This window comes from Porites lutea, chromosome 8 (assembly GCF_958299795.1).
Source record: "Porites lutea chromosome 8, jaPorLute2.1, whole genome shotgun sequence".
Classification (NCBI taxonomy): Eukaryota; Metazoa; Cnidaria; class Anthozoa; order Scleractinia; family Poritidae; genus Porites; species Porites lutea.
Window position 1 is genome coordinate 10,777,087 of NC_133208.1, and position 25,994 is coordinate 10,803,080.

Here is a 25,994-nt window from a genome sequence, read left to right on the forward strand (position 1 = left end):
TAGTTCTGCTAACAAAAATCGTCATTTTATAATTTTATCTCCAGCAGACACAGTGTTAAAACAATTGGAAACATTTCTAAACATTGGCTTCCTATCTAACCCCTAATTACATATTCCTATAAAAGCATGGTTTAATATGATCAGTTGATTTCAACTTGACAAGATACTTAAAGCCCTTCTGCCCAGAAAGAGCAGCTACTCTGTAGATACTCGGTATTTTCACTATAAACAATTTTCTACCGGAGAAGTGTTGTGTGATACCGACAAACTAAAGCACACTGCTCATTAACACATGCGAAACGCACTATCACTGCTATTCACGTAGCGCTAGTAGCCGGATCTAGGTTAATATTTGCGACCAGTGTTGAGCTTAGTAGCTGTAAAGCCCCGGAGACATTCCGTCGTTTTTTCACATTTCATGATCATACCATGAAATGAAAATGTCTCATTTTAACTTAAAGAACTACTAACTTCTGTAGTTAAAACCGTCGAGAAACTGCCAAAGATGTTTAATTTGAATGGTCGCGGCAAATGTTGAGAGCAAAGGATTTCGTCCTTGAACCAAAACGTCATTACAAGTAACTGAGCCGTCCTTTCTAGTGGTACTATTTACTATGTGAATGCAACTAAGCAGAACTTTGCCACTTTGAAATATCGTTCACATGCTGAGTCAAGAAAAGGGCGTTACCCAGATCCGGCTAGCCAGGCCTTAGGCTGTCTATTTAAACTAGGGTCAACTTGATGATCAATTTGATTCCTTCGTCACCTTGTTAAAAATACTGTACATGATAAAAAGATTCTCATAAAAGAGATAATGAAAACGTCTCCGTTTTACCCTTTTCGCCGCATCTTGATTTCAAAATATATATTCATCATCCATATATAAAAGTCTAATAAAATGTTCATAAAAATGCTCAACAGTTCCTCGCTTGACACGGACGATCGGTGGGCATGGAAGAGACCTTGCAGTTTTATCTGTTGAAGGTGGCTCCCCCAGGTTTTCGCTTCAGCGTTTGTGATTGCAAGCTTTCAGTCATCAAATCTTAAGAAAGAAAATAGAACGCCATAGGTTGATCTACGCTATCACTGCTCATTTATTCTTAACATTCAAGTCAATGGTAAAAAAAACTAAAGGTAACGAGTGCAGGTACTGCCGCCGCCAGCCGACTGCGCCGTTTAATTTGAATGGTCACACCATCGAATTTATCAGAGGCCCCAGTTTGTTCAAAAGGTGGATAGCTCTATCCACTGGATAAATCACTATCCCGCTGAAAACGCAATTAGTTTTCGTAATACTTATCCAGTGGATAGCGATTTATCTGGTGGATAGCGCTATCCAACTTTTCAACAACCGGGTCCAGAGAATTACATGACAGGTATCAACAAAAAAACGTGGAACTACGAAAGTTGTGTGTTTGAAGTGCTGCTTGTGGTCTCGAGCGAACCATAAACAGTTGCAAAAATGCTCGCGACACTGTAATACTTTGGCTTAACTGATCCAGTGCCCATGATCTTGTGCTTGTGATCCCCCTCCTCCCTTTATTAAAGTTGCTAGAATGCAAGACCATTCTCAAAACTTAAAAGAACAACTTTGAATGGACGGGAGGGGGAGGTGAGTTTTATTCCTCACAGATGTTTGACGAGCAGCCATTCGAAGTAGGAGGATTTTTGCACCTGGTTGTAGCTCCAACATAATTCCATCAGTGCTCTTTATCAATACCCTTAACAAGTGGACCACGTCTGAAACCATCTAAAGTGCTCATAACCTAGCCTGAATTTCAGACGATTACTTCGAGTCGTTTATACTCCCTCAGTAACGTCTGAAATGCCGTCCAGTGACGTCATTACTCTTTGCTTTAATTCATGCAAAGAGGAATACACGATTGTCAAGATTCGTCTTAGTCTTTTCTCAGAAACAAAGGCACTGAGACGAAAATTAAGGAACTATGACGTAAATTATGGAACACGTGACTTTAGATACAGGCAAACAAATGTGGAGTTCTAGAAATATTTCATAAAATTCAGAAACTGAAAAAGCTATTTAAAGGTAAAACATGTCAGTAAGATGTGTTGCAGTGAGATACAGTAACACTGGCGACCCTAAGAAAGAGGTAAGCATGCATAAAATCCCGTTTTTCGGTTACTGAATTTATGTCTCATGAAGTCACATATGAGCCTGTCAATTCCGTGATCAGCGGAACGGGTGGGAATTAAGACTTAAAATCGTGGAAGTTCCTGTAGAAATGTAGCCTGTACACAGACGTTGTTTTATTTTTCTTTTCGTTCTTTTCGAAAACATCGGCGACGGTCAATAAATCCCCCGCGGATTTGTTTTTTATCACGTGCGCTCGACGAACTTGGAAGAGAAAATAGAGGGTCTGTGAACAGGCTAGTAGAAATGTGTTCTTTCAGTAACATAATTAAAAGTTTTAGGCTATCGGCACTTTATAGGTCATATTACATTAATTAAGAATAACTTTTTTCAACCGCCTGTAAGGAAAGACGTTCCCTGTACCACTTCAACACACAGATTCAAACTATTCTCAAATGAGAGACGAGTGAATCAGTCAAACAAGCCAAAGAAAAATAAAAAAAAAACAAACCACTTTGACTAAAAAATTCGAATAATAGCTTTGTGCCACGACACGCTTGTATTCACAAGGAAAGAAAGGAGAAGAGCAGCAAAAAACGGAAGAGAGAGATGTAAACGCCACGATTTTAAAGGTTGTGTGGTGTGACAATTTTCTCTCCCGCATGATCAAAGCGGCGAGAGTTAAACCAACTTGCGTCTTTCACTACATGTTAAAATACGACCTGTAACCGGAAGGGCATGGGTTCGAATCTCATTCAGCACTGGTGAAGTGTTAAGTATCAGTCAATGAGATTTACGTCTTTTCATTACGTCATGTTAGAAACGGAAACGTTCACACCAGTTCGGAGTTTAAATGTGTAACGTTTACCGCTTCTTCCTTCGCCTGCAAGTGACCGAAGTTTTCCATCGTAACTATCTCAAGAGTAGCGGATAAGCCATCGTAAACGGACAATAGTGATCCCTGCCGTAAACAGCCGTAAAGGCATAACTTTGTATAAGACTCACAAGTTGTGAAGGTTATACACATATTAACTTACCATTTGACTTTTTCCACGTAATTACCAGGAAACGTGCCAAATAAATTGGTGCGAGCAGACGTTCCTACAAACCAGCCATCATCACATTTCTCCAATACAATCACCTCATCACCTTCCTCAAGACGTAACTCGTCTTCATTAACAGGTTCATAACTGAACATAGCGCGATATCTGAAAAGAAAAAAAATCATTTTCAAAAAAAGCATACCGTTCAAACTACTTAAATTAATTTTTTTTTCAGGAGAAAGAAGAAAATAACTTGCACTATTGAGACAACGCGCGATCAACTGTTGGCCAATCGATGGCCGAAAATCAAAAAGGTATTTTTAACAGCTTTACCTGTCTTATTCCAATTAATCTATACTATGTATGCTAAGTAATACGTCACTGTACCTTTCCCCTTGTTCGTGTCCTATTCTCGGCGGCTCATCAATAACTGCATGAGCCACCACTCCTCTGCTACCAAAACGAGGCTCTTCTCTCTCCTCAATATACTTGACTTGTGTTTGCTTGGGAGCCTGGCCTGAGTACATATTCCCAGATGGACTGGTAACAACAAAGAATTGGAACGCAATCAACATCATTCATTGTTTAGTGGTGAGAGAAGGGGCCAAAACAAGCGTACTGCATGAAGCCTGCATTGTCAGACAAACTGCATTGAGGCATTTACATGTTCTATTTTTTTCCTTCTAAAAAACATAGAGATACATAGACACACTGGCAGTTTGTGCGTGAAGTGGTGGGTCTTGCCTACGTTGAATAGTTTTGACCATTTCGCAAAAACGTTTATCTTGCTTTTTCAACGGAACTGTCTCCATGTGCCACTATCCAACGATGCTTATGGTGAAGTCACTTCCGAATAATAGTGCGCATTTTAAGTATTTTTAAAAACCGTTTTTAATGTTGTTACATTACACCCAACTTACCCTCTCGACTGCTGATGTGGACGTTGATCGTAGCCAAGTTCTGTTCTTCCATAATCGGGAGCCTGACAAAGAAAACAAAGTAAACATGACATGTTATCAAAGCATCAAAACATCTAACAGTGACCCCCGTGATTAAAACTTCTTGGTACATTCGCCACGCCAGAAACCTAATGTCGAAACAGTGGCTCTTAGTACTCTGGGATCGTTGAAGAATCCAACACTAGACTAGTTAAGATCAGTTATTAGGGTCAGAGGCTTCAATAGGCAAATAATAATTAATCATTCACCCACCCAAAAATGCCCCAATAATTGAAAGAAGCCCCTTTTTACGGTGAGCCTTATTACAAGTGGTAAGAGGTATTAGAACAGGCTTTCCACCTGAGCGATTGGTTATGGTGGTAAATTCATATAATACGTTTCAGTAAAATTCTATGGAGTATTACCTCACGTGGGGAAAGTTAGAATTTTGGTGCCGACTTCTAAAGAGGGAGCGCCTTTTCAAGTGGCACAGAGTCGTGCATCTTAGCCCGGAACATACATCTCATTTGGCAAACTTACAATTTTTGTGGTGAGTTGGAGACAAGAGGGCCTTTTTCAGTAGTACGACTCTTACAATTCTTGTAACGTTTATAAGATGCTTTTCAATAGAGATGCTTAGAATTTGAGTGGCGTGTTGTATTGTTACCTTTGGTAATGATGCAAAGCCACCCCTAAAGTGAATTTTTGAGCAAATTTGATGTATCACGAATCCGACCCCGGCTACGGCGGGTTACCCCACCTTGGCAAAATATGACCCCGGCTGAGGGGTGGGCTGTCCTCCACCTCCACGTAAACAGGCCCTAAATGAGATGCAGTTTAACAAGATGTACGACTCTGTACCTCTCTACAACTCAGTCACATTATTTTTCCAAGTAATGAACCTTGCATGAATTTAACAGATACACCACTTGATCCAACCGCACAAATCGTAAACATTGGTTTTAAAACTCGTACCACTCGTAAGAGTTTCACAGTTTAAATCTCACTTTTATTGTAGATGAGGAGTTGTAATACACTAAACAGAATATAGCCTTTACCTGCTCCACTCGGGCGGACGGGACTGGCTGTATTTGTTCCTGACGAATAACTAAAGCATACAGAGGAGGAGATATATAACTCGGTGATGAGACAGAATTTTATAAGAGAAAAATGTATGGTAAGAGACACCGCGCAACCAAATTCTTTATAAAACTCTTGATAAAGTATTTTCCGTGAGCGAACATCCTCAGTCTGACCACTTGCTTTGGTTCTTTCGAATTCTTGGTCGCTCACTGTTGAACTCCTTGGCTAGGACGTTACAAGCCAACACTTTACCTCATGCCAAATGGGGTTTTTAATCCCGTTATGTTCTACTAGTATTAAGTGGAGTGACTGTAAACTGTCTCGCGTAACTAAATGCATTTCCTCGCTAAACAAAGCATTCACCATTTTTTTTTGTCTCACTCTGCCACTACAGTATTGAGATGTGTGTGATAGTTTAATTCCCGAAGGAGACGTTCTAAACAGTTAGGCAGTCTGCTATATGACCTTCTATATACCTACCTTGAACTTCAGGCTCCTTATAAACCTATAATGAAAATGGTACATGTCAGCGATAAATGGTTCTAGTTTTATTGCACCGCCCTGGCGCGATATATGTAATGTATCTCTACCAGTTTACGATTTGTGCTTTCAGCGCGAAAGTATAACCTGTTTGTAACTACTGCCTGTTTGTAGCTACTGCGAACGCCATCGGCACTGAAGTTAAAGTTCGTAGAAAACTCGAGTATAAGAGGCGTGGTATTCCCTAACATTTAAATTGGCATTAGTACTAATTATAGAGCAGGAAATATATTTTCATATAGCAGCGATACGACTTAGTGGCCTCAAAAGGGAGAAAACACAATAAATATGTTGAGAGATACCACTCGATGTCTGTCAACAATAAAACCGCGATGCTGGAACCCAAAAATGTGTCAGTAAGTCTATCAAAGCCAGAGTTTTTGCCGAGGATTTAGCAGCTGTCCATCATATTAGAGAGTTTAAGCTTCACGTATATGGCAAACGGCAAACGTCAGATTCAAGTTGAGAATTTATCAAAATAGAAAATGAGCAGATAAAAACAGTTCAGAAAATTCTTATGGATAAAAAATTGCGTGAAACCACTAATTTGCGTGTAGAAATAATGAACAGTAGGCGACAAGTAAAAGGGAAACTTGGTCACGTGGTACAAATTAGCGTTTGTTGTATGACGATTACAAAACGATTGAGACCTCTTACCTCTAAGTAACTTGATGGTACAATTCCTTTCCTATCTCCCACTCGTCCCTCGTACCAATTACTGTCAACTTTTCGAACTAAGGATATTATATCTCCCTAAAAAAGGAACAAAACAAATTTTTCGTGGAGGCAGCGTGGCCAAGCGGTTAGAGGCCCCAGAGGCCCCGAGTTCAGGAACCACCCTGAACGTAACGCTGGATTTATTCTCTGTAGTCCCGAGTTCGAATACTCGGCCACGCTCGTTCCTCCAAGGTGGGATTTTTAACCATGTTATGTTCCATTTGAAACAATTTTTTATTATCCCTGAAAAGCCCCATCAGGGGAGAGGATAACTAAGTGTTTTATTAAGTTTATTGCCAAGTTCTCCTCTTTATTACCACTTTCACCCCTTGGGAATGAAGGTTAAGTGGTTAAAGAATACACACGATAGTCTTAACGAAATTTCATGGATTTGCCGGTGAGAAAGTGGCGAGCCACCATACCTTACTACAGGGAAGCTCTCTATGTGTTTCCGCTTTGAAGCTGTATTTAACTTTAGCTTCACCCTCCACATTAACAGTCTGAGTAGCAGGGCGTGCTGAGACCTGCTGAGCTTGGGGTGGCTGCGGAGTATACGAGGATGCCGCCGGCTGACGCTGTTGAGGGGGAACCTCATGTTGGACAACTTGCACACGAGGAACAATCTTCTGTGAGGGTGCAACATGAGTTGGTTCATCATCTTCTTCTACGGGGCGAACCTTCGTAAACAGAAGATTAACGTTCATTATTATTCATTCAAAATATTTCTCCATTTCTGATTGGCTCGAATCCCCCCTGTTTATTCTTCAGGACCAGCTAACTTTGACCAAATTTGGGAGACACTTGCGATATCCGGAAAAATGACGTCAGCAGTGCAGGCTATCGCCAGAAAAAGGTTCCGCAACCGAGAGGCTCTAGGAAAGACGTTGCGTTAGCTCAGTTGTTTTGGTAGATAATAGCGAAAAATTTCACAGGTTTTGCGAAGAAGAAATAGCCGAACTTCTGCCTAAAACCATAGTAAGAATAGCAAAACTACAACTCAACGGTTGAAAACTGCTCTTGAAAAATAACTGCTAGACCACACATCTCTTTACATGTAATGTCCTAAATTTGCCGAATGACAGACAAATAACATCAATTGAGGTAAGTATGTTGTGAAGCATGAACTATTTTGAATGAATAATAAAACACATTATTGGATCCAGCTTTCGTACGCGTGTATTCTGAAGAATTGCCCTCGGCGGATAATATCCTCCGAGATCTGCATAATTCTTCATATTATTAACGATAGCCCTATGGGTGATTTGGCAATATCAGGTGGAGTTTCGTAAGCAATAGACCAAACTTTCTATGGGTTTACTGTCGTGATAACCCACGCGGGATGTTGGAAGAACGCGAGAAAAGCCTGTAAATCACTTTGGGCTTGAGATTTACTAGCTTTTCGGGTGTTCTCTCAACATCCCAAGTGGGTTATTACGCCGGTAAACCCATAGAAAGTGTGGTCTATTGCTTTTATTAAATAACTTTATGTTTTCTATGAGTTTACCAGCACAATAAACAATAGGTTTTTAACCAATAAGAACACGCGTACTATCTTAGTCATTTTATAATAGGAAAGATGCGTCGCTTAATGATATGGAGCATTACTGCCCCGCAGTACTGTTTATTTTATCAATAGTGGATGAAAATTTACGACATAGCTTTTTGATATTTCTCAGTATGTATATAATAAAAGATTATTCTACTTTCTGACTGTGCGGATGAAATCTCCACGTTTTACAACGTATATACAAGGTACAAAGCAGTATTTTACTGTCAAATGCGGTACTTTTTTTGCGGTAGAAAGTGGTTCTAACTTCGTCAGTGAAATGCAATCCCTATAGTGTGACCATTCAAGACTCTCTTAAGCTACTAAACTTTGGAGTGTGCGGAAGTAATACCAAAGTATGATGTTCCATTAAAAAGTTACTTCGTTTCGGAGCGTTGCTAATTACACGCAGCAAGGTCTCTACATTTCAGATGTAAACCAAACGTCTGGCCACATAAATCTTTTCAATCAACCAAGCAGTCAAATACCTCAACATAATTTGTCGGGAAAATTCCACGCCTTCCGTTGAGTTCTCCATCTATCCAGTTCTTATCTACTTGCCGTCTAACGCTGATAATATCACCTTTTCTAAAGGACAGCTCCCTGAGGAAGAAAGGAAATCATTTTCGGTCACGGAAATAAAACGAATTTTCCGATTTAAGGTTATATTTGTAAAGCTCTTGTTAAATGTCATTCTCAAACTCATTCACAATTCGCGCGTGAAGATCACTGAAGTGAAAAAGGTTTGGAAAAATGTTTGCTGCATTCAACTTCGCATTTTGTCAAGAATTGTAATTGTAAAAGTTTTTTCAAACACTCCACAAACGGTTTTTTTTTTCCAAAGTAAATTGATGTCTTACTTTGCAGTTTGACCATTAAAGGTGTACAAAGCTCTGGCAATAAACTGTGGTTTGCTGGCCTCTCTCCTGACTCTCTCCTCTTCCTCTCTCCGTCTCCTGGCCAGTTCTGCTTCGTATTCTCGCCTCAATCGCTCCTCTTCTTCTTCTCTTTTTCTTCTCATCATTTCCTCCTCGGCTTCCCTCCTCCTCCTCTCTTCTTCTTCCCTCCGTCTCTGCTCTTCTTCTTCTTCTTCTTCTCTTCTCCGGCGGGCAGCTTCTTCTTCTCGCCTTCTAAACACATCTTCATCAGAGGGTGGCTGTTGTCTTACTTGTAGCTCTTCTGATGCTTTTCTCGCGGCACCCTGCTATGACAGATCAAATCAATCCCAGTCAAATCACATTACCAGAGCTACAAGTTTTGGGTACGGGTAGCTAACACAAAACAAAAATAACAATGCAAGAGGAGAGAAAACTCCGTCGATCATAAAAAATTGGGTTAAAGTTTGCACTTAAATCACTTCTTAACAAAGCATAATGTGATGGCCGGCTGGGTTCTTGCTACATTGTAATTTATTTTCCATGAAAGATTATTTCATGCACTTTGCAAACAAATAGTTTCATTAGCAGAAGGCATCACGGTATTGTTATTGGCTCTATTGACGTTGCCATAAATCTTTCAAACTGCTCAACAGCCTCCTCAAACTTCTGTGATTTTAGCATAGGAAGAATCCAGGGTAGAACTGAAAAAGATTGTTTCCTCAATAAGGCTGGATATTGGCCTAATCGTTTTTTGTGCATTCTTTTTGTTTATCCATCACCTCACATGTAAACACTGGATAAGAATATAAAACAAACCTGTCGTCCTCTAAAGCGACTCTCATACAAGCTTGAGGCACTAGGAGGCTGATACTTTTCTTCCATTTGAACTGTCATTCCGACAGGTGCCCTCCTGTTATCAATGTAAGTGGAACTTGGTGAGGACGTCATGGCCATTGGTGCTATGGAGACTTGTGGCTCCTGAAATCTTCTCTCTTCTCCCACGTTTGCTACAGAAAAATTTAAAATGGGTGTATTGAGTGACTTGGCAACACATCTAACTTAAATTATGAATATATGAAAATCGTACATAAAATAGAAACTGCAACGTGGATAATTAAAAGAAAAAAGATCATCGCAGTAATAGACGCAACTTTTCCAGTTGCGAAAAGAAAGCCTGAAAAAAAAATTCAGGCTAATTGTACTGGAATCTAACCCTTGAACTCTGCGATACTGGTGTAGCACTCTACCAATTGAGCTAACAAGCCAGCTGGGAGCAGGTAATTCGTTATAAACTCATGAAAGGGTGACAATAAAATATTGAATATATGAAAATCACATACAGGAACTGCGGGGTTAAGAATTAAATGAAAAAAATATCATAGCAATTACAGATGCAACTTTTACAGTTGTAAAAAGGAACCCTAAAATACAGGCTTGTACGAAACCTTGACTTAAATAATTCTGGGGAATTCATCTAAGCAAGACATGAAACAATACTTCATAGCTTTTGGTTCGTGATGTAATTATTATGTATTCATTTTCTCTTTATCTTATTTTTCTTCTCAAGTCAGAACTGTATTGAATTTGTAAAGCACTATGAACTGTAAATAAACTCTAAATGAATGCAAATAATTTATAATTTTTTTAAGAAGGAAAGTAGATATATTTTATAATTAACTAAAAATTAAACCTAAAGAAAGAGAAAGTTTACCATATGATGGTCTCTTTTGAACCATGTAAGACTCAGGTTCTTCAATCTTCTGCACAGGGACCTCAACACCTCTCTGCATGTCTTTATACCATGCTGGCACATGACTAGCACTCACACGTGATGGTCTTTTCTCACTTGTCTGCTGCTTCTGCCATGAGGGTAACTTTCTATCATCATCAGAGCTAGACCAGGATGCTCTTGGCTCTGATGATAGTGAACCTGTATTTCTGACAGGTACATCATTAACATAGTCTGTCCTGTTGGTAAACACCTCATTGTCACCACGATGATCAGGGGAAGGTGATGCACTTCTTGGAGATATAGAACCAGTGCTCTCATGGTTTCTAACAGTTCCCTTGGCTACATCACTGGCAAGTAATCCAGACAGGTTTGATGAAGCTAAGAAGGAAAAGTAATTGTAGGAAAATTACAGAGGCCACTTTGGAATGCTACAGGTTCAAACCCAGCTCGACCAACAATCAGGGTCTTTAAATATATGAGGGGAAAGTACCGCCTTTGTAACATCAAGTCATCTACAAATGGTTAGACTTTCTAGTCTTCTCAGAAAATAAAGAGCAAAAAACCGGAGGACCTGTCTTGCAGCCCTGGTTCATATAAAATCCTGTGTGATGTTGAAGTGCTCACACTATTTTCCTAATGTGTATGGTGGTCTATCTCAACTTCACTTTCACATCCGGCGACATTATTTCATAAATCAGTACATCAAATAATTAATAATGTAAACTGCACCAAATCTAATCCGGTTGAAGTCCCCCAATCAGTGCTGTAAATTATCGATGAAAAGCCCTGAGGGGAATTGTGGATAATATTATATTTACAATTCACAACAGCTGAGAGAAAGGTTCTTCTCAACGTTGTTAGTATAATACGTTGTCAACCTGTTTCTACATACTTCCTGCACTTGAATGTAATTCCTTGAACATTTCTTTGTACCATTTTCCTCCTCTCTGAATAGACTGAAATTAACAAATAAAGCATGTCATGCTTTCTCATGCTAAGATATTAGTAACACCTTCATTTCATTTACCATTTGTAACTATTGTCATTGAAAAGAATTGAAAAAAAACGTTGAAGCTACAACATAACTCTTTAACAGAAAGCATATCCCTTGTATCATTAAGAAGATGGTGCAATTTATTTTCCTAGCGATCTGTTTCTTTAAAAAATCTGATTCTGTCCTTTTTAGGACAACAGTTGGCTCTCAAGTTAAACAACATGAGGCGTACAAGGAATCTTTAGTGAGACTGGCTTGCATAACATGCATTATATTCAGCCAAGCACAATGCTTCTTCCTCCCCCCCTGCATTAACTACAGTGTAATGTGTTTTCTGCAGGCTTTAGTTAGAAAACAGGAATTTCGTAAACCTCAGAGATCAATTTTTGTGATATTTACACGCTTGTGTTGAGCTAACACACATTTCAACTTCTTGTCATTTCCACTGTCAAGCGTAATGATCCTATCAGTTTTTCTTCCTTTGCCTTCATCCTTCGTTAAGCTTCTTTGGAATCAAAGCAAACTGAAAGAAGTGTTCAAGTGTGTATTTCAAACTGGCATTGAACCACAATTTAAAATCATGGAGCAACTATGATAAGCCCATGAATTAGAAGTAAAACAATTCTCTATCCTGTACACTTAATCTGTTGGTGATTTTTATTTCTTTTTTTATCCACTGTTAACCTGCTGTGAATATAACATCACCAAAAGGCATTAACTCACAGGACGATGAGGCCCTGGAGGATTTGGTTCTGAAGTCCTGGGCTCCTCGCTGTATTTTCTGGGTTTGTTTTGAGCAGGAGGTAGCACTGTTCTGATTGGTTTTGGTTCCTTTGAAGCTAAAAAAAAACATGATAGTTTCTATCTTTATTTTTAATAATATAATACTTTTTGATTCATTATAAACTTACCATTGTTTTATCAGATAATAAAATGTTACAAAATGGACACCTTGTGGCTGGTTTTGTATGACTACATGACTTCTATTCAGATATAATATACCATAAGTTGATGCCCAGTTCACAGTTAGGGCTGAGCATTCATTGAAGCTGATCAGAACAGTACTTGTCTATCAACAATGATTATAACATAGCTAGAAAATTTGCCTAATCAAATTCAATAGCACGAGCGTGCTTCATATTCCTATTGAGCACGCTGATGACGTCAATAAACTATTCATAATTCCTGGAGTTGTTGTGAGCTTAGCAATCCTGAGTCTCCTGAGTGCATCCATAACTCAGCAGTACACAATGAAGCGTTTACCATGTGTTTTATAAGAGGAAAAAAATATAGTCACGTAAACATTGACACGTACTGCTTTGAGCGTGCCCTACAATAATAAAATTTTAAGTTAACTGCTGTATTGATCACTTTGATAATGTTATAAAACAATTACCTCATGCTTCAGCAGTGCGTATGTCAAGATATTGAGTACTTGGGAAGTTTGGAGAGCACTCAAAAGGCTAGAGTTGCTCTCGGCTGTGCCTCGAGCTACTCTTACTCCTCTTTCGTGCTCTCCACACTTCCCGCGTGCTCAGTATCAAGACATACGCACGCTGATGCATGAACTAATTGTTAAATAAAATGGTATACAAAATATTCCATATTCATAATAAAAAATAAAAATATAATAATAATAATAACAATAATAATATTATATCATCAATATTACAAATACATAATCTGAGATTTTCCCAATGAACAATGAAGGTAGGGCTGTCAACCCCCTATGTCTTCAAATATTGAGAATTGATAGGGAAGGGATGATACCACATGGTACATACCACATGGCACATGACATCATTTGTGCAAAAAATACTTGTTGACTCTAATTGTCACGAATATTTGCAATGACACAAAATGTGCGGAAAAGATGTTGTTGGCATTGTAACATTTGACCTGATTGGTTTACTTCCCACCAATCACATTATTGCTTATATTACAATGGCATACCAGAGTTTATGAGGAAATGTTCGATGTGAACAGTAAAATACCTCAAACATCACAAATTATTTGAATTTTCATTGTTGGAAACTCAAGTCTACAAGAAATACCAAACTTCGGCGACTATCCGGGAAATTTATTTCAGATTCTAATCTGGAGACTGGGAGATACAGTCCAAAATCTGGAGTCTCCCGGATTATCCAGGAGAGTTGACAGGACAGAACTGGAAGGCCAGCAGGGTTTTCAATAAGATTTTAAGTAGGTGGCAAAAACTTTGCAGTAAGCGGGGAAGGAAAAAACTCGCAGTAAAAAAACCAGTTGAGAGCACCAAAGGCGCGAGTTTCTGGAAAAATTTGAAATCTAGCTGAGCCTCTTAGAATGCATTTCCAGCGTTCTGGAGCAAAAATTAGAGTGTTTGAACAAACACAGACATCTTTAAATTTTGGCTTTTTTTATTCAGTAATAGCATGTGAATACTCTATTTAAACTGGGGTGGAAAAGTAGGCAGCGAGTTCATGTGAAATAGCCAGCAAATTTTGCCAGCTACTGGCTCTTATTGAAAACTTTGGGCCTGTAGTGAAGGGATATTGAAGCCTGGAAGATGTGACATTCAGAACATGTATTTGTGTTTCATTCTTTCCAAATCTGGTTTAACTCTTAGATCTTATGGTCAGTTGCAAAGATATTAACTAACTTAAAAGATGCTTGGCAGTGACTTTCAGTAAATTCCATTAATTAGTTACCTTCAATTGCAGCCTGTTCCTTTTGTTTTTTAAACTGCTGCAAAGCAGGTCTGTTAGTTGTGGATGGTGCAGAGTCTGAGCTACTTGCATCACCATTTGCCATGTTAAAGTCTTCCTCAGAACCAATGGAACCAGATGTCAACCTTGAATAAGTAAGAGAATGGAATGTTTTGCAAGAGAGATGTCTGTGTTATAGCGTCAAGACTCCTGACCATATTTCGGACAGATCGATTTAGGTCATCAGTATGGAATTTTGGAGACCAAAACTTGTCTGTCTTGCAAAATTTTCCCAATCATGGGAAGCAAAGAGTAGTGGTTCCATTTGCAAGCTACATCTTTCAACAAGTTTTACAGAGCAAAAAAACTAAAAAAACTAGATTATTCAACTAGTTACCGTATTTATTTGATTAACGGCGTAAGGCGCTTATTAAATTCTTGGACCTTGAGGGTAGGCGTTTACACGAGGTGGGTGCTTATTCGAGGCTGGGCACTTATTAAAATTTCAGCAAGTGTAGTATGTTTATTTTGCCGCAAAACAATAAATGGTAATAACAAAATGCAAAGACGTAACAAAGCAAGGTTTCTGTCACATCAGAAGAAAACTCCATCTTTAAGAAGTCTCTTATTAGTAGTTATTCAATTTTTTGGGGGGTGGGAGCGGGAAGGGGGTGGAGTGAGGGTGGGCGCTTATTTGAGTTTGAGTGAGAGGAGGAGGGGGTGGGCGCTTATTAACTTTTTCTGCCTTTAGGATGGGCGCTTATTCGAGGTGGGCGCTAATTTGAGGTTGGGAGCTTATTCAAATAAATATGGTACTCTCTTTTCAGTAAGCATCTTGAGAAAATAATAGTTTTTAGTATTGGCCAACTAAAAAGTGACATTGGATTAAGCAAAAACCACCATACAATCAATAGCCACCCAAGATTTGTCAGCCATAGAGTGAGAGACATTTCCCTTTCAGGGGTGTCCTCCTTGAAATAAAATGTCACTACATAACAAGTCCACTTGTATGTGACCCATATATCCCATATAAAAAGAATGCAAAATTAAATTTTAAAAAATATATTTTTAAAGTAATAAGTTGCATACTCTTAAAAATAATTTTACAGTATATGGAGACCTCCGTCACATATTTAATGAAAGGGCATCTGAGAAAGCGCACAGTTACAGTGTATATTCAAATTTTATAGTAACCATTACAGACAAACATGAAAAAATTATTCTCTTCAATGTTTACACCTTTTCAGAGTGAGTTAACTGTTTGCCTGAAACTATATTCAAATAGTTATTTATTAATAAGCCTTTCGCATAAGTTGATCATGTGATCAACTTTCGGTAAACACGAAAACAGTTTGCTTTTGAAAAATTTTGTTAGCAGGAGCTGAAAAATCATGTTAAAATTAGGTAACCTGCAAATTTTCAGCTGTATATCTCAAAAGTAGCAATTGCAATGGCCGCCAAAAATTTACGGGATTTGCATGAGAAAAACAACTTTTGCCACCCAATCACACTTGGGTGGTTTGCCATGCAAATCCTTGTAAATTTAAAAATTTTCAAACTGTTGTGAAATATTCCCTTAAGATTACAGGGCTCAAATCTCCTTTTTAATTCATAAACATTTCAGAATTTACAAGCAGTTGTATGGAAAACCACTCAAGCGTGACTGGGTGGCAAGAGTTATTTTTCTCATACAGATCCTTCTAATTTTCAGCATCAGTTGCAATTGTTTCTTTTGAGATATACCGCTTGAAAAATCACAGGTTACCTAATTTTAATAATTGCTCTTTCATCTTGTGCTAACAAAATTTTTCAAAAGTAAACTGTTTTTGTGTTTACTGAAAGTTGATAATTTATGTGATCAACTAATGCAAAAGGCCTGTTGTTTTTCAATTGATTTATTTAGTTTATCAGTTTTTTTTCTTACTTGAAAAGAAATATTAAGTACTTCAGGTCCATGTTTAATAATGGAAAGGTCATCAATGTGTTTGGCCACTGTTACTCCAGTAAATTAACAAAATTTAATGAAATAACACCTTTGAAAAGTACTTCTGACCTTGAGTTAATTTTTTTTAAAGATCCCTGTATAGAGAACTTTCCAAGCACTAAAGAGAACTATAGTATGAGTTATGATGCCAAATATAAGGCTGAACTCAGGAATGACAAGTAAGTACATGAACTGTGGTAACTTATAAAAGAGATTTGTAGAGTATGACCAATGACAACAAAGAATAAGAACAGGTTATTAGTAGTTAGGGATGGTAAGTACATGTACATAATTGTATCTCAGAGGAGAGATGATCTGAGGTTCAAATAATATGATTAAAAAAAATACTACAGTACATGTACAGTAGAGTGAGTTGCAGTGTTACATTAAAATCAAAATGGTAAGTTATCAGACAAATACTAACTGTAGATTAGTTCCAGGTGTTTGAAAACTTGTGTCATCAAATCTATGAGATTATAAATCAGAACATGACATGAATATGATGATCCTTAAAAAGTAAGGAACATGTTTCCATCACTTAACATATTTTTATTTTAATGTTAAAAAAAATGAATTAAGACAAAATTCACTGACTTAAAATTATTTTAAATAGATTTTCCAGAAAACTATCACTGAAACATTAAAAGGCAGCTTGGGCATTAAATATAATGTTATTAATTATTGCAACCATTTTGCTTTGTTAGGATTTATAAAAAGGCTGCTGGCACATAATTATTGTTATCCTATTGTTTACATTTCAGTAGCAGAAGAATTTAGAATTTGAGTATGGTGTATCTTCAGTTGCTTACCCCCACAGGCAACTTGAAACTTTCACTAGGCCCCAATCTATGACCTTTTAGACACTAGCAAATCGGCTGTGTTTTATCAATCACAGGACTGAAGTAAAAGTAACAAACTGAAGATGACAAATAAACGTGGCACTGTGAAGCTTTTTACTTTTTCTTTTGAAATAGATGCTCCCAACATTATAAGCTGTGCTCCTAAAAATTTTCAGCTGTGCGCCTAAAATTTCGGCAGTACGCCTAAAAATTTACATCTGGTAGCACAAGTACTCCCAAACTCAAATTTAAACTTTGAGCCCAGTGAATGTGATTTGAATTTATAAAGCCTGGTGAATATATAATAAGATATTATTTTCTTTAGTCAGTGAGTCAGTATTAAACACAGGCAAGAATAGTGGTTTGGGCAACTATGGCAATTTACTAAAAAAAACAAGTAGGAGTATTGACTCAAAAAGTGCCAAGTACAATTCAACAAACATTTGCAAAATGAGTTTTACTGGTTTACACCGGGAGTGACACCCAGAGTGTAGGGTAGGGTCACATATAATGCTAGACTTGCCAATGTTCAATGCCACATACTTTGTACAGTTTTTTTGTCTTTAATAAATGTACAGTAAGGTAAAGAAAGAGTTGGTTACCTTCTTCCACCACGTCCAATAGGGCGGGGTTTATCAACAAATCCCCTTGTATCTGCAGGTGCCCTCACTTGAGATATAGGCTCTACAGGTAGGCAAACACATTTTTGGCTTAATATTGCAAAAAATGACTGACTGACTTATCTAGATGAGCCAATGTTACAGATTAGTCTTTTGCGTTTTTTTTTACTGCAAATATTGATGAAAGTGAAGTTCAAGGTTTTTTGACTACATTATAATAATAATAAGATAATTTATGTTAAATCCTTATGATATACAACACATGCTCTGAGTGAATGTAACCATGCTAAGATGATATTACATACTTTTGGAATTGAACCACCACTCTACAAACTTGAAAAATGATCTACGTACACGTGCATGTCATACCTTTAACACCAATCTTTAACTTATGGAAGCAAAAACTTAGAATATACCTGACGTCGATGAAGAACTTGATACAGATCTGAGAGCTTCCATGCCATGCACTAATTTGATTTGCTCTGGAGGCCTAACCACCCCTGATATAATATCAGGATTCCATTCATTGGAGTTAGATAGATCATCTAAAAAAATTACAGAGCACAGAGATGATTTGTGACTGGGAATGGACACAAGTAATGAAGAAATTTCTTTTGCTTGATTACAAGCATATCCAAAGCAAAACCATGAACATGAACCATAACACTTCAATAATACTTCAAAGTAAAATAGGGTGGCTACAGGTCACTAAAAAAATCATGCCTTAAAGTACAACGAAAGACCACATGTCAGGAGAAAAATGCTAAGTGATGAGTGCAGAGAGCAGGACTATATTGTGGCCACTAATATTGCAAAGTTTATAAAAAAAAAAATTCGCCCTTTGCCAACTTCCTGAGAGGTGAAAATGGCAAGAGTGATGTTTCTGCTCCAAGGATGTTCAGCAAAACAAAATAAAAGATTGTCAGCTTTAACTTCATCCCACTGAACATGGTATCCCTTGTGTTGGAAACAATTCAGGGTTCGTACTCTTTTCAGTTCTTCAAATTCAGTGACTTTCCATGACCTCTTCCATGACCATAGGTTTAGCCACCACATTGAAAATTTCTAAAAGTTTTCTGAACCCTGAATATTCATTTATCCCATCAACTGTTGATATGTGGGACCTCGTGTGGGCTGAAAAGCAAGTCTGCTGTTTGATTTTTCATTCCACACAGCTTCAAAATGCTCACAGAAATTATATATGAAGTCATGCCTGTGGCAGATTAAAAAATATTTACTTACTTACTGTACTTTATCCATTTCTAAATCTTAGCTACAAATTCAACAAATTTGTACACAACCCTCAATTAGCAAAGCCGCTAATCGAGGCAGGTTGAGTAAAGAGAATTAATTAGATTATTAAATTTTAAAAGTTACCAGAAAACCTAGAAAAAAAAACTGCAATAATAGGAAAGTAGAGCACAATCAATGATACACAACAGGGGAATAGTGGGTAAATAAAGTCTGCGTGTTTAGAGGAGAAAAGGACATAAATAATTTATAACTTAAGACTGACTAGAATGCATCAAAAAAAATAAAATGAATGTAGGGGCATTAAACACTTAAGATTGCTAATTTGGTGGTAACTGTATTTATCAAAATATACAAACCTTTTCTAGAATTGAAAGCATTATTGTTATTTTCTTCAATGTTTCTCCATCTGTTAGCATCCACATCTCTTTTCTCCTGGCCTCTTGGCATTGTAACATATGATAATGTGTCATTTGAAGAGGATGGTTTGAATGTAGCTTTGGAAACATGTGTAGATGCAGATCCATTTCTTAAGTCATCTGTTGTATATGATGAAGATTGTGTAAAAAAACTGCCATCGCTTGAAACAAAATCTGGCGTGGAAACAGGCCTTCTAAAAAATTTAGGAGAACATAACAAAGAGAAATAACTCAGATATCAAAGTGAAAACTTGCAAGAGAAAATCACAACCATGTTGTGCTGCTGGTACCTCAATGAACATGTTATTTCAGCAGGCAATCAGAATCTTTAAGATACATGCTGCATATCTTATTTTTCTCTTTTCATTGCCCTTCACTTGACCTACACTGTATACAGGTCATGTATGGTTAAAATTAATAAATTGATGGCCAAAATATGTGATACACCCAATGCAAAAATTCAAACATGAATTCTGAAGCCAAACATGCATATCACTAGCGGCTACATAACACCTTCAAGGTGGGTTCTTATTGCAAACTAGACAAATTGCGAGAATTAGGTCAATAAGATATGATAAACACTACATGCATCTGATGGAGATGTGTCAGGGAGAGTCTGTAAAGGTACTCTGTTTGATATACACTCATCAATGTCTTTTTGTTTATCTAATTAGAGAAGAACAGGTGGAAAAAAACAGAAGAGTTCTACGCAATAACATGTCTCAACTAGCACTTGTGTTAAAGCTAAAAGTGATAACCTTATTACAACATTTTTACCGTGTATGTATTCAACATATTAATTGACAAAACATAGAACTTGAAGGTGATACATGGCAAAACTCAATAATATTGCAGAAATATAACATTTATAATGGACAAGACATTGGGATCAAATCCATACAAACACCTGCAAACTTTGGCATTGAGCATGTAATTTTTTCATTATTACAATATTATTACTATAATATACACAAACAACAGTTGGTATGTATTTACAAATTAACATTTTAAGCATGACCAAGATGGGGCTGAAGGAAATAAAAAGCTCCTTATCCCACTAAGTCTACAAAACAAATTCTACAGATATGTTTTTTAATAATCAGAAAAGACTAGATATTCTCCAATGATTTAAGTGGTAAAAATAAATTTCCCTACATTGAACTCCAAAATTGATTGAACAATAATTCTTTGGTCAGCATCTAGCTATTTATTAATATACACACAGAAAAAACAGTCAATACAATATATTTAAAAAATAAAAGAAAAAAGTACCATTTCATTTGGTATCTGATCTATTGTATCTATGCAAGCAGTTCATTTCCTGATTTAATCTTGAAACAGACACATTCAGTAAAGTATTAACAGACTATAAAAATAATGAATGCAAATTAGCATGAAAATTCACTTTCAAAATAGTCAGCTTTGGGTGTAAATAAATCAAAATCCCCTAGTCTATAACAGAAAATGTTCCCTTCTATAGCACACAAATAACGAAAACCACGCAAGACGTTATAAAGGGACAACTGCAGTATTATGATGTATCTCTAAACATAATGATCCTCTTTCAATGCAAGCAAAAAAGATGAACATGTAAGATGAATGTCTTGTACAATTAATGTAGCAATTATTGCCAAACAGTCACTCTTCAATAATACTGGGATCATAGAAGACAAAAGTTAATGAAAGAGTGAGATTTCTACTGGTAAAGGAGAAAGGATAAACACAAGCTACACATTGACAAATCAAAATGATTATTATTCAACCATAAAAATTAATTATTGGTATATTATTAGTATACCTTTTAAAACTAAAGGTTGCTTTGGAAACAAATCTTCTTTCACTAGCCATGATCTTTCACAAACAGTTTCTTTCTGGTTAAAGATTCACTTAACAAACATGGACAGATAGCTACTTGTAGCATTTGCACAGCATAGTTCAACCCAGCTTGTAATTTAATCCCTTTTTCTCTCTCAATAACAAACTAAATGAACCACATGCCATAAAAGGTAAGAGAGCAATTAATAATCAATTAACATATCCAATGAAAGACAGGGTCATTAGGACACTTTGCACTTGCGTAACAAAAAAATAACCTTTCATTCTTTGGAGATTATGGAGCAAAATGTTAAAAATTGAAGAAGAATTTAACACACTTTTGTCTGCCTTCACTGTGTTTTAGGAGAGCTTTACAAATTGTAATGGTGGCAAATTGAATTAAGAATGTGCAATTCCTCAGTATAAAGTATTTTCACAGTAGCTAAAGCAAGTCGTTGAACTTTTCATTTTTTTCAAAATCTGGTTAAGAGCTTTGATGGATTAAAAGTGTTATGTGTGATTACTTATACCTGAAGTGGATAAAAGGCTATGAGGCAAATCAGGTCACAATAACAGCAAAATTGACCAAAATATACAACAGTCTGTAACATAGCCCCCAGCCACCCCATGCTGTTGAATAAAAAAACTAACAAAATTATAGGAATATATAATAATATATAATAAGTCCATTTTTTTAACTCACCTACAAAGAATCATTTTTAGCTTGGATCCTGTCTTTTTAATACTATTAAGAGCATCACTGTGTGTCCAATCTTCACAGTCTGCGTTGTTGATGGATTTGACCAACAATCCCTCAGCAATTCCTGCCATTTCAGCTTTGCTATTTGGTGTTACCTAAAATGACAATTTAACAAAATAATTAGTGATATATACATATATGTAGCAAAGATACTAGTCATTTCTCAAATTACATCTCTGGGTCCACTTACATTTGTACATTTTCCAGTAGGACATGGTGTGATATTCAAAACAAGAAAGAAAACCTATTGCAATTAATACTATTTTTTCAAATTTTATCCTTGGTTTATTTCTTTTTTTCTTTTACAAAATAACTATCATACAAAACCTTACCCAAAGAAAAAGGAAAATAAAATTTCAAAAAAGGATAAAATTGAACTACAACTGATATTCAGCCAGCAGTATCTTACACCAGACCTTTAAGTTTGTGCAGTCTGCAGCTTATCATTAAAAGCATTCTGTTTCCATTAATTGACTATCTGGGGGTGGGGGGGTGGAGAAGACATGATACATGTTCAAAAGGGGGCACCTAATGGGGCTTATTAGAGACATCATTATAGTAGCTGGCCAGCATGGACCCAATTTTAAAGATACTTTGTGGTTTCAGTTTTGCAGTTGGTTGAAATATCATTTCAAATACGTTTTATTGAAACAATAAAACGAAAAATAAAAGACATCAGTTTGTTAAAAATAAAAATAGTTTGAAATTTTAAAGCTAAAACAAATTAACCCCCATACCAATAAACTTTCCCAGATGAGACTACTGGATAAACAATTGTGCAGACAGTAATGTACCACAAACCAGACAAAATATGGGGTTATAAAGAAGCACTGGACAGGCACATTTTTTCATGGAGACAGAAAAATTCACTCTGTACTTGTAATCAAGTACTGTAGTGAAAATAAAGGAATTATGTCAGATTTTGACAAAAAATTATAAATATAAATATTTTATTTGCTTCGCATGATAATTCATGCACAGGAAGTGGAATTTTTTCGTAGCTAAGTCTTGTAACTTTAATCTGCCATGCTTGATCTACTTATCTATGAAAATTTGAAACACAATTTTATACGTACATTATAGTTCAAAAGATACAAATGCTGGTAAAAGGAGAGCAAACACTTCAAAATAAAACTGGATCTAGTCTAATTTTGGCAACGACACAACTAAGTTTAAGTGGCTAAAATCCAGAGAACAACAGGCATAACTGTCACAATCAAAAAACTTTTGATAGTCTACATGAGAATTGATTATTATTTTTACACTTCTAGCCGAAAAATGAATTTTTGTCTGAATTTTTATACATTTGCCATGACAAAATAATTTGGCATTCATCTGGAATTTTATCAGCTGAATCAGTACTTCATTCAACAACAAATCGCATTAAAATATATAAGCTAAGAACCTCTATCCAACAAAATTTAGTAGGGGCCCGTTCGTTTACAAGACATCATTAATTCATAAAATTAAAACAGAGTATGTATCAAGATTTACAAACAATCAAGCGCGCATATTCTACTGAAGAATGCCACTTTTCCCAATCCAGTTTTACAGTAAGTATGATATACTGAAGAAAATACCTGTACCGAGTAATTGATATTATTAATATAATTTACGGATCACCAAATTCTATTTAACCACAAGTGTTAATTTCATGAAACCAACACGAAAATCGTTCTGCCGCAAAAGAAAAAATTACAACGTGGCAGGAGATTTCTGCAATTCAAAGGAAAGTGAATAAGGTTCTGTTAGAATTGAGTTCCACAGTATTATTCCTATATTCAGCTTAAAACACTTCGTCGCTTCAATAACTTGGCAGAGGTTCGTAACGAACCGTGCGCTTAACATTCGAACGAATTATATTGAAATAAAAACTTGGGAAAACTAACTAACCTAATAAATATAGACAACAAAGGAAAGAAACTACTAATTCCTAGATAAAAATTAATTCATTAGGAAACAGAGTGGTAGAAATAAATTTGTTGAAGTAGATACAAATCCTTACAACCGGTCACTGAAGTCTTATCGGCGACCTATCAAATATCGTTCCTACAAAATTTTAAAATTCAGAAATTGGCGTTAGTTTATACTGTTCGTGAGATTTCAATGCAGCGAGACTCGAACGAGATTAAATCTGTAAAATCAATTTAACGGTTTAGTGAAGACTTAAAAGAAAATATATTATTGCAGTTTGGAAGAGCAATCGCGAAAATATAGTACTGTGTAGAGTGAACAGAGAGTTAGCGGGTTCCCAGTTTGTTTTGCTGTCACGGAGCATTTCAGCCTCCGAGGCATTTGCTCTCTTACGGACATGACATTTAAATTTCATGGTCATTTCATGACAACCAACCTTTGCAATTCTTAAAGGTGCTCTGAACTCCCTGCCACCTTGCAATCTAAAGCCCCAAGGAGCTCCGCCGCTTAATACAACTTCGTAAACCTCTGAAGACGCCATGATTACCGTGAGTAGCAACACTAATTACCCATCATCCTGTTCTTACTCGCTTGACGAGGGTCAAGAGCCGCCTTTCCATATAAGGAAAGCCAGCCGCGGCAATAATTATTCGAGTCACAATTGTTCTGTTTTTTGACGGGAAGTCACGCAACGGCTACGGACTGTTAGTAAAATACAACTAATGGACTACTACTAGGCTATATGTTATAACCCCCTAGTAGCGAAAAGCGCTGGCTTTTTGGCGGCAAAAAAGGATTAAAGTCTAGCTCTAACTAGCTAATTTTTTTTTATCTTCGCTATTTTGGACCAACTAGTTGGATTTTACTAAAAACAATTATTCCTCTTGCCCTCATGGCCTGTGAGTCAATAGTCAATATTAACTCAGAGCCCATTCGGGCTCGAGGAATAATTGTTAAGTGAACTGCAGTTGTTCAGCGTGCCATTCAGTGCCAGTAGACTAGTTCTACCGGCAGTTCTACCACCGTTTGACAGTGGGACTCATGGTCTCACTGCAGGTCAGTTAAGATAAAGCCTTATGTAAGGCACTCTAACTTTAACAAGAGATCATGCTCTTTTTCGTATAGTGGTAAGTACAGAGGGAGTCAGCAAGAGCTGCTAAAATCTAATGGGTTGCCTTTGGGTGATCTCTGGGTGATCTCAGGTTAATTAACTTCGAAGAGCAAATCATTATTCATTGATCCTGCATAGCAAGATTCGAGCTTTTTGGCTCTCGCAGCTTTCTCCAGGGGCACGCAACGTCAATTTTCGAAAAATATCTGTTCGGAAGACGATTTAAGATCTAGAATTTTCGGAACATTTGTTGTAAAATTTCTTGCTTGTCTGTCTTTCCTAGGATTTTCGAACGTCTACAAAATGGTATTATTGCCCATTTTTAACGGATTTTTAACCTAAAAAGGTCACCTAGAATTTTCGGGAGCCTTTTTTCTGGCTGAAATTTTCGAAAAGGTAAGTTTTGATCGCTATAATTTTCGGATCACTAGACTTTCAGCTAGGAAATCCGAACAGATGAAAAATTTTTAGGGGATAAAAATATGCCTACATCTACCTTTTAAATACTAAAATACTTTAACAATGCTGTGTTTAAGTGGTTTTGAACTATGGTCTCGTTGGGTGCCCCTGTTTCTCGACGAAGTCGGGGGGAAACGCTTCCTTCGCACACTCCGGGGGGATACTGTAGCGACCTTGAGTTCGTGTCCTCATGCGAGAGTCCGTAATAGCGGGAGTTTACTGTAAAATATGTTTGTCTGGGACTTAGTTGCTGTCCGTATTCAGGGGCACCCAACGGCAATTTTCGGAAAAATATCTGTTCGGAAGACGATTTGAGAACTAGAATTTTCGGAATATTTGTTGTAAAATTTCTTGCTTACCTGTCTCTCCTAGGATTTTCGAACATCTACAAAATGCTATAATTACCCATTTTAAACGGATATTTACCCTAAAAAAGGCCACCTAAAATTTTCTGGAGCCTTTTCCCGGCTGAAATTTTCGAAAAGGTAAGTTTTGATCCCTATAATTTTCGGATCACTAGACTTTCAGCTAGGAAATCCGAACAGATGAAAAGTTTTTAGGGGATAAAAATATGC

The 25,994-nt window shown here is 36.9% G+C and overlaps 1 protein-coding gene across 4 annotated transcripts; it reads right to left on the bottom strand.

The window, feature by feature from the left end:
• Nucleotides 1–24,413, bottom strand: LOC140946034 (uncharacterized). Of its 4 annotated transcripts, none has more exons than XM_073395102.1 (21): nt 24,286–24,413; nt 21,879–22,030; nt 19,301–19,554; nt 18,107–18,235; nt 17,673–17,754; nt 16,656–16,697; nt 14,251–14,393; nt 12,287–12,402; nt 11,462–11,525; nt 10,549–10,947; nt 9,654–9,844; nt 8,820–9,160; nt 8,448–8,562; nt 6,836–7,090; nt 6,354–6,449; nt 5,637–5,661; nt 5,132–5,181; nt 4,056–4,117; nt 3,523–3,675; nt 3,130–3,300; nt 1–1,042 (listed from the first exon to the last, which is right to left on the bottom strand). In XM_073395102.1, coding segments are annotated over exons 1-21 (2,946 nt in total). In that variant the 5' UTR covers nt 24,391–24,413; the 3' UTR covers nt 1–1,041. The 4 variants fall into 4 exon arrangements, with proteins under 4 accessions (XP_073251203.1, XP_073251202.1, XP_073251204.1 ...); XM_073395101.1 differs by having other exon boundaries at nt 8,820–9,163; XM_073395103.1 differs by lacking the exon at nt 16,656–16,697 and having other exon boundaries at nt 8,820–9,163.
• Nucleotides 24,414–25,994: the final 1,581 nt, after the last annotated feature.